Source organism: Lipotes vexillifer, unplaced genomic scaffold (genome assembly GCF_000442215.2).
Source record: "Lipotes vexillifer unplaced genomic scaffold, Lipotes_vexillifer_v1.1 scaffold1233, whole genome shotgun sequence".
NCBI classification, from domain to species: Eukaryota; Metazoa; Chordata; class Mammalia; order Artiodactyla; family Lipotidae; genus Lipotes; species Lipotes vexillifer.
Genome location: NW_006782167.1, coordinates 1693922 through 1703432, shown reverse-complemented (window position 1 = coordinate 1703432; position 9511 = coordinate 1693922). Strand labels below are relative to the sequence as shown.

Genomic DNA, 9511 nt, shown 5'->3' with positions numbered 1-9511 from the left:
GGTATAGAACTCTAACACTGCCTTGAAGATACACACACATACACATATGTGTATGTATATGTACATATGCATGTGTATATATGGATACATATATACACACATACCTATAGACACACATACATATACATATGTATATATCTATACACACATGCGTGTGTGTGTGTGTGTGTGTATCCCTCTCCTTCCCTCCTCACCCCCCAATAAGATCTGGCAGCTTTCAGAGTAGCAGTCACCAAAAACACTCTGTGTTCACACACATTTACAAGTTAACGATGGAATGACTTCTAAATCTTTGGTTTTTTTCAAAAAGAGAACTTCTAAAATCACAACATGTTTGGTTATTTTCTCCATAAGTGCACAGTGAACAATTTTTTTTTTTTTTTTTAACAAACGAAGAAAACAGTGCCTTAGTGATTTAAATAAAAAATAAAAACAGCGATAGCTACTTTCTACAGCATGCAACACTATGAAACGGTGAGCTGGAACCACAGTGAGCCTTAGGGAGACGGTCCTGCAATTCAAGGTTCTCAATTCCCAGCAAAAGCACAAGAGGTAATGACGAATGCACACGAGACCATCGTCTTTTCTCCTTCCATCCTTTTCAACAACGTGCCATTGTGTTTTCTTTCAGAAACCCAGACCTGAAATACTGTCTCCTTGTAACTATGATTCGTATTTATCTTTACAATATAATGATTTGCGATTTTTCCCCAGAGCAACCCAAATCAGTGATTGCTATTAATCAAAAGAGGGTAGAGACAGCTTAGTGACTGATGGGCCGAGTCACTGGTTTCTTCCGGAGGGCATTCTTTTGACTTCCTTTTGTAGCAGATTACGCATATGGAGAATGAGTTCTCCAGGAGAACCTCGATTGTTTAGCTTTTTAACATATGGCTTTATTAGGGGTATGACAGCTGGTTAGACGGCAGAAGTTCTCTTCTCCCGATTGTGGGGCAGAAAAGGAAAGATCTCCAACAGAGGAGCAAGAAAGGACTGATATCTTGAAAGAAAAGCAGAGCGGGAGAAAGGTAGACAGAGGTGGACCACCTCCCACCAATAAGAAAACAAGAAAAGCAGCCTGACCTCTATAATCGTCCTGTTGTAGTAACCCACGGTATTTATTTCCATGACACGTGAAACGATGTTCTCTAGTCCTGTCTGAATGATCTCTGATATGGCTTCCTGAGGCTAGACAGGTCCTTCTGGTCTGCCTACATGGTCCTCTCTAGTCTTCGACACTAAAGGGGGCTGTGCTAGAGGACTGTCTACGGCAGAAGGTTTTGCTTTGCTTCTTGCTTTAGGGTTCTCACCAGTTTCACGATGCTTATCACCACGGAGACAGTGGGAATGATTCGGCTACTGGTTGGGAAGGAGGGAAATTCTAGGTGGGATTCTTTAGGCCAAAGGTGGGTCGGTCGTGGGTCAGAATTGGGGCCACTGAAACGGGGCAGCTTTGTGGCTGAGGGACGCTGAGTTCATTTCATTCCCCTGGGAATGGATTGGTCCTGTCCCTCTGTTTTGCCTTAAGAACCTGACACCGGGCCTGACTTCTATTTTGAAAGCCAGGTGACGGAGAGACAGGAAGCAGCTTCCGCCATGGGTACGTCCCCCATCACCTCTGATGACTGGCTTCCCTGTGCTCCCTAGAGAGCTTACATCTTCTTTCCACAGCATGTGTAATAAATTCATGAGAAAAGCTTACAAAGTGAGATTATGCCCCAACAATGCCTGAGAAAAAGTACAGGCTAGAAAAAAGACTGGTGTTTGAAAAGGCAGTGGAAGAATTTTTTTTTGGCATTCTTGGTCTGAAAAAGCGTATTTCTGAATGCACTGCTGAGATCATGAACCGTCACTGAAGGCTGGTAAATATTACATTATCTATCTGTATAGAGAAGACTCCTATTTGCTCTTGTTCGTTGTCACAGAAGTCTCCATTGCTTCTTTTTAATTCTCTCCGGCTTCTCCTTCCCTACTCCTCCAACCCCCTCCTGCTTCTTTTGGATAATGTAAGTATTTACGGTTGTGTGCTTTCCCCCACCGGGTTCCTGCTGGTCTTCCGTAGCACGCTGCATCAGGCATCTACCACTGCTGTAAGTGGAGGTCCATGGGGGAATTCAAATTGAGATCCGTGACATCCAGGAAATCGATGTTGAAGATGCTGGGGCCGCCGGTGGAGAGGGAGCTGAAGCTCGGGGTGGAGCTGGGGGGCGTGATGTCCAGCCACTCCATACTTTCCCAAGGAGATTCCGTGAAGCTTAAGGGCAGCCCACTGCTGTCCACGGAAGAGGGTGAATACTGAGTGTGCATGGGGGAGAGGGGGCCCGGCAGGATCTCGTGCGCACTGAAGAGGTCTTCCGCAGCCTTCCCGGAGAGTCCATCCATCATCCCATCGAAAGGGGGTTCCTCGCTCCCGATTTTCAGAAGGGCGACGTCGCCCACCTTCCCCAAGGGGCTCTGGGAATTTAATAAGACTTCAAGGTGCTCGTTGCTGTCGGCGCCGTAGTGATCGAAGGAGAGCTGGCCTCCTGCAGAGGCTGGTTCAAAGGAAGCCGGGGGCTTGGGGGGGAGGGCAGCAGTGGGGCTTCGAGAAGACCCAGGTATCTTTGGGACTTTTTGCAGACATGAATGATCCTCTCTGGCATCAGCTGGCATTTCTGTTGGTAAAACACAATGGGAATTGTTCAAGCACTTCCGATCGAGCATGACACGTGCGTGAATCTTTGGAATGAATGACTTACGTGTAGACACAGGAGATGGCCATGCTTCTCGGGTCACTGCTCATCACCCAGTCTGATCCCCAAACTGCTCTGTATATCCTCAGTTCTTCCCTTGGGTCTCTACCCAAACCCTCTCCTGCTGGAAAATCCACTCTGTGATTACTGAATACTCAAAGCAGGTTCTTTTACCTGCTTCTTCACTGACACCTGGCTGTCCCCTGAGGACACTGCATCCTCCGTTACACCCTCACTGGGGGTTCCTTTGCTGCAGAGCCAGAAGATGTGTCATCAGGTCCTTTCCCATCGCCACGTTCTGATGGTCACTCCCCCTCATTCTTATTAACTCCTCAGTGGTTCTTTTCTTTTCTTTTCTTTTCTTTTTTGCGATACGCGGGCCTCTCGCTGCTGTGGCCTCTCCCGTTGCGGAGCACAGGCTCCGGACGCGCGGGCTCAGCGGCCACGGCTCACGGGCCCAGCCGCTCCGCGGCACGTGGGATCCTCCCGGACCGGGGCACGGACCCGCGTCCCCTGCATCGGCAGGCGGACTCCCAACCAGTGCGCCACCAGGGAAGCCCTCCTCAGTGGATTTGAGGGTCATGCTGCTCTCCTTGCCCCCACCCCCGCCCCCCAGTCTCCTGGCCCCTCCTCTTCATCCACTGAAAACTCTACTTCCGGTTCATTGTTTCCCTCCCACTTCAACTCTTGCCATCCTCTGTGCCTGCAGCATCCCCAGAAGTGACCCGCTGTCCAGCTGGCCTCTCCATTCCTTGACACTCCATCCCTCCGACCCAGGTGATTCCGCCATTCCCATTCTGCTGGACACAGCCTGGACTTTGTTGTCCCCAAACACTGCATCCCCCTGAAAGCTCGATTTCGATCAATATTGCCAACCCTCTGTCCATCTCCTCCTATTCCTCTAGCTCCCCTCATAAGGACCCCACGACAACAACTTCTCAGCCAGCTGGGGTCACCCCCACCTACCAACTCTGCTATTTTATCACCATCCATCAGCCCCTTCTGGTTTTTACTTCTTGTCCCGTCTATACTCCTGAGCCACCATTGTAATTACTCTCTCATAAATATCCTCAGTCCCCTTGTCCTTTTCTCCCATCACCATACTCCCTTGGCAAAAGCCCACATCTGGATGAATCTTATCATCTGTTTTCTCTGAGCCTGCCCTGGATCGGCTGGACGTTCAAGAGAAAAATTACACAGTGAAGCTGCCCGGTTTCTCTTTAACTTCATGATGTCAAGCCTACGGGTGGCACTTAACACTGCCTAGGGATCCTACTGTGTTTCTCCAGAAAACTCAATTCACTTGTGATCAATTCATCACTGTTCTTCTTTCCTGGAACCTCTCGTGCTCCCCTCTTGCACCCCGACTCTTTGCAGACCTTGCCAACATACTTTATTAAAAATATAAGGGTGTCTGATAGGAACCCGCTCATCTTTCCATTACGAAACTTACAACGATACATACACCTGTGCCCATCTTTTCCTTTTTCCCTCTTGTTACAATGGAAGAATTGCCTGTTTACTTGCTTTTTCCCCATCTCCCCTACCAGACTGCAAACCCCCTAAAGGTGGAGACTTTGCCTGGTACAGTATTGAACCTAGTATGATGCCTGACCACTTTTCTCCCTGAAACTTTAAATGGTGTTACTTAAGGGCTCAGATCTGGAGTCTTTTCTTTCTATGCACACGTTCTCCTTACATGATCCTACTCATTTGGGTGGTTTCAAATTTTAGGCACATGCTATGTAATTTTTTAAAAAGAAATAAGTGAATGACTTAAAAGGAGGCAAAAAGAACACACTGATCATTTTCTACTTGAATGCCATGTGAACATGAATGGGCCATCAGTGGGAGATTACCAATTAAATTTCATTTTGAGTAGGTAGCACAAAACTTGCCTTATATGCTTTCTTCTTCTTATAATTAAGAAGAGGGGGACATTGGGATTAGAACAGTAGGGAGAAATGGTGTAGCAGGAGAAAACATTTAGGGAAACACGGACTGAGCTGAAAGATGAAAACTGTTAAAATGACTGCTGAAGAACTTTCTGAGGACAATGGCACAAAGGCAGTGAGGAATCATCATCTATGCCTTCTATTCACATTATCTCTGCTTCAAATGTGGACAGGAGGCTGAGAGGAAGTGACACTCAACCCTGAGATGACTTTTTGGTCCAGCTTACCATGAGCATCTGACCTTGATCCTAAGGTTTGCTCCCAAGAGTACATGCAGGTGCAGGGCATCCCGATGTCTTACCTCCACTTTCAATGAGGACATCCAGGAGTTCGTCCATCTGCTGGCTCTGGGTCATTTGCTATTGCAAAGTAACCAAAGGAGAACAGAGAAGTTAAGAAATGGCAACCGCTTCTGTAGGAAATCATTAGAAGCAGCACAACAGGCTTTTGAACTAGGCTTGGCTAGGGTTTGTTTTTTTTAAATTGTGGTAAAATACACACAACATAAAATTTACCATCTCAACCATTTCAGAGTGTGCAGTTCAAGTGCATTAAGTTCATTCACATTGTTGTGCCACCGTCACCACTGTCCAGCTCCAGAACTTTTTTCATCTTGCAAAACTGAAGCTCTGTCCCCATTAAACACTAACTCTCCATTGCAACCTCCTCCAGCCCCTGGTACCCACCGTTCTATTTCCTGTCCCTCTGAATTTGACAACTCTGAGTACCTCGGATAAGTGGATTGATACAGCATTTTTCCCTTTACAGCTGGATTATTTCACTTAGCATAATGTCTTCAAGGTGCATCCATGCTGTATGTATCATATGTCAGAGTCTCCTTCCTTGTGAATGCTGAATAATATTCATTGCATGTACAGAATATGTATTTGCTTTATCCATACATCCATCAATGGTTTATCCATTCATCCATTCAACCAACTTGGCTTGCTCCCACCTTTTGGCCTTTGTGAATAATGCGGCTATGAATATGGGTATAACTGACTAAAGGTTTTTGTACCACGTGTGATTAAAGCTCAGTATGAATTCTGGGCAGGAAAACCACTGAATAAAACAATCTATTACAACAAGAGACGGGGAAAAGGAGGCAGAATGCTCCCCAGCCCAGAGTTCTTCAGAGTGAATTCAGTTGTTTGAGAAGTTTCCATCCCAGGAGATGGGCACATTAACACATATATAGTATGGCCATTTTTATCACTTTGAACTGACTTGGATAGGACACAAAACAAGCCTCAACAAATTTAAGAGGACAGAAGTTAGTTCAAGCATCTCTTCTGATCACAACGGCATGAAACTAGAAATCAACCACAGAAAAAGAAATGAGAAAAAAAATGCTTACATGGAGACTAAACTACATGTTACTAAAAAACCAGTGGGTCAACGATGAAATCGAAGAGGACATTTAAAAATACCCAGGGACAAATGACAGTGAAAACACAACCGTACAAAATCTACGGGACGCCGCAAAAGCAGTTCTTAGAGGGAAATTCATAGTGATACGTGCCTTCCTCAAAACAAACAAGAAAATTCTCATCTTACCACCTAAAAGAACTGGAAAAAGAACAAACAAAACCTAAAGTCAGCAGAAGGAAGGAAGAATTAAAGAACAATAGGAAAAAAATCAATAAAACCAAAGGCTGGTTCTTTGGAAGGGTAAACAAAATTGACAAACCTCTGGCCAGACTCACTAAGAAGAAAAGAGAGAGAACCCAAATAAACAAAACAAGAAATGAGGTGACTCGGCTCTGCCTCCCATGTGGGTGCTGAGGATGTGACCCAAGAACGTGGTTCACATTTCTCTGCTTCCTCATTGCAATAGCCTGTGGAACCTATCAACATTTGTAGGGACTACACCTTCCCCTCTGGCTCATCTGAATTGTGAAGCAGAGTCCGTTTATGGAAGTCCACTTTGCCTGGCCTTCTTTTTCCTTTTGCAACCAAGAAGGATGCGCTGATGTTTACAGATACCAGGGGACAGGAATGGGGAGAACAGAGGCATACATTGATCTCACTCCTCTGAGAGCCGGGTCCCAATAAACACAGGCATCAATGATCAACGTGGGTGAGAGCACTGCTTAGAGAACTAATCATTTGCATTAAATGCCTACAAGGTCTGGCAGGTAATGTAAATGAGCCAAACACAGAGCAAGAGAGAGAGGGGTAGAGGCTAGAACACATGTTCTGGTCCAAGGAGGCGACGATACTTTGTTTCAGGCAATGGTGGTCTGGCAGAGATGTGCCTCCAGGGTTGGCAGTTCTCTGATTTTTTCCAGAAATGGGAAAGCCTACGTTTTGCATAAAATTTCCCGATATTTAAAACACTCTCTGATCTAAATGAAATCTAATTGCAGGCTGATTTTGCTGTGCGTGTGGGATACCAGGGTGCAGCAACTGACGGAGATGGTATTTCCTGGGTTGAGCACACACAGAGGGCCATCTGATACTTTATCCACATTCAGACCATTTGAAATATAAGATCACTCATTGCTGGTTTTTTCTTTCTTTCTTGTTTTTTTTACTTATTATTTGAAAAATTTCCAAACATAAATGGAAGTGGAGGCTACAACAAAGCTCCATGATTACCCAGCTTCTGCACCATTCATATTTTACTAGGATCACTGAATTCTGAAGCTAGGAAGAAACTTAGAAACGACTGGCCCAGCAATTACTCTCGTATATATGAGTACCTATCCCACGTCTGGACAATGTGATAAATGCTGCATCATCTGAAATCCTTATGCAGTAGATATCGTCCCCATTTTATATAAGAGAAGTTGAATACTTGCCCAACAGTAGTGGGAGAGGCAGCTGGCACCGAGCCCAGGCATCTGGGCGCCCAGCCAACCTCTTCTCTCTCTGCCTCAGGCAGCATCTGTACACACACAACACATCCCCACAATGAGCATCTAGACATTTTGCTCATTCCAGCAGGGAGGTGACAGACACGCTCAACAACAGAATCTCCACGCGTGAGGCCACATCATGTAAAACCACGTCCACTGAGTCCGCCTACTCTTCCGTAAAGACCAGATCATGTGCTTACCTGCTTTACTGCATCTTCATAGGATGGAGGCTGGCTTATCTCTGAAACCGCTGAAGTTGACTTAGAAAAAGTTGGGGATGGAAGTGAAAACTTTGGCCCTGACTTATCAGAAGAGTGTAAACCAGCCATCTGGGTGAGTAAAACGCAGAGAAAGACAATCAATCCATGCGTCGGAAATGGTACAGCTTCTGTTTTAGAAACTACAGGCTAAATTCTGCAAACATTGACTTAAGGGAAAACAAAAGCTGGGGCTTAAGTTTACGTTACATATATATCACAGATACATATTAACAATGGTACACATCACTATTGGACTCAAAGCTGGAGGCGTCTCAGGATGGGAACCTCGAAAATTCATTTCCCCCCTCTAAGGTACACGCTGTCTGTTGAGAGAAAGCGAGATGAGAAAGAAAATAAAGCAAAGGGTCCATCCAATCCGACATGAAGAGCTCCACCAACCCAGGAATTTCCAGAGTGATTTATCTCCCACCCCCTTTCATTCCTAAGTGGATGTATATGCAGACAGTTGCAGGCAGGTGTTGCCAGGGTATCTCTTCATGAGCCAGCCTTGGGGATTGTGAGTGCATTCCGTGCAGTGCCCGGGACCTTTCAGGGTCTCTGTCCCCTCAGGATGCCCTGCCCTGGGGCCTGCAGTACTTTTGCATCATGGCCGTCTCACGTTTGTCTCATTTTTATTTTTATTTTTTCGGTACGCGGGCCCTCTCACTGTTGTGGCCTCTCCCGTCGCGAAGCACAGGCTCCGGACGCGCAGGCTCAGCGGCCACGGCTCACGGGCCCAGCCGCTCCGCGGCACGCGGGATCCTCCCGGACCGGGGCACGAACCCGCGTTCCCCGCATCGGCAGGCGGACTCTCAAGCACTGCGCCACCAGGGAAGCCCGTTTGTCTCCTTTTTACCACCTTCCCACTGCTCCTTGAATTCCCTGTGTCCCGCATCTTTTATATCCCCGATTGTCCCACCTGCTGACATGTATCATCTCTTCCCTTTCGCACCGTGACTACAACTTTCTGCATCTCTCCAGTCCTTTCCGAGGACCGACTACTTTCTCCACATTTTTGTCCCAGGAGCCCTGACTCCAATCTTGAACTTCACTGAACCGGGTCTGTTTGCCATGATGTTTCGCAAACATACCAAGGCCATGTTAGTCGGCATGATTTCTGGGATGAACCCTGGAAACAGTGCCTTGGAATATACCCTCACTTATATCCGTACATCCATTTCTGTCCTTTTCAAGTGGACTTGTTTCTATCCAAAATGTCACTTTTTTCTGCCTTTGAATCTCAACATTTGGAGAACAGGGGCCGCAGAGAGAGAAGAGGCAAAGCCAAACCCCAGTTTAAACCTCTTCCCAGGTGCCTACCTTTTGCTGTACACCTGGGCTTTGGGGACAAGAGCTGCCCCCGGCACCATGACTGCTGTCTGCCTGGGCTCCAGAGAAAGAGGGATGAAGGCCGGAAGGCTGGGGAGAGAAGCTTGAAGGATGGCCCTCACGTGCCCCTGAGTTCTGCAGAAAGGAAGAAAGACACATTAAAGGGCCACCAGCAGCATATCTGAGGGTAACCTTTGCGGAGACAACTAGTCCCTGCCCTGGTATCTCATCTTTCCAAACCTCCCTGAATTCCATCACCAAAGTCTCAGATCTGGCTTTGGACGTATCATTCCCTGTTCACGAACTTTCCATGGTTTCCACACATCTACATGGTAGGGTCTCCACATCCAACCAGGATAAGTCTTCACGACGCT

At 46.6% G+C, this 9511-nt stretch overlaps 1 protein-coding gene across 2 annotated transcripts in view; it reads right to left on the bottom strand.

Annotated features, from left to right (window-relative positions):
• Positions 1–2021: 2021 nt before the first annotated feature.
• The window catches only part of MYOCD (myocardin), a 91367-nt gene continuing 83877 nt past the window's right edge, over positions 2022–9511 (bottom strand). The window contains exons 11-14 of one of the 2 annotated variants that reach the window (XM_007455011.1): positions 9129–9272; positions 7749–7877; positions 4989–5046; positions 2022–2654 (exon numbers count right to left, since the gene is read on the bottom strand). In XM_007455011.1, coding sequence (XP_007455073.1) covers positions 2080–2654; positions 4989–5046; positions 7749–7877; positions 9129–9272 — 906 coding nt within the window. In that variant the 3' untranslated portion in view covers positions 2022–2079. The remainder of the gene's footprint in view (positions 2655–4988; positions 5047–7748; positions 7878–9128; positions 9273–9511) is intronic. The other variant, XM_007455012.1, reaches the window with a different exon arrangement.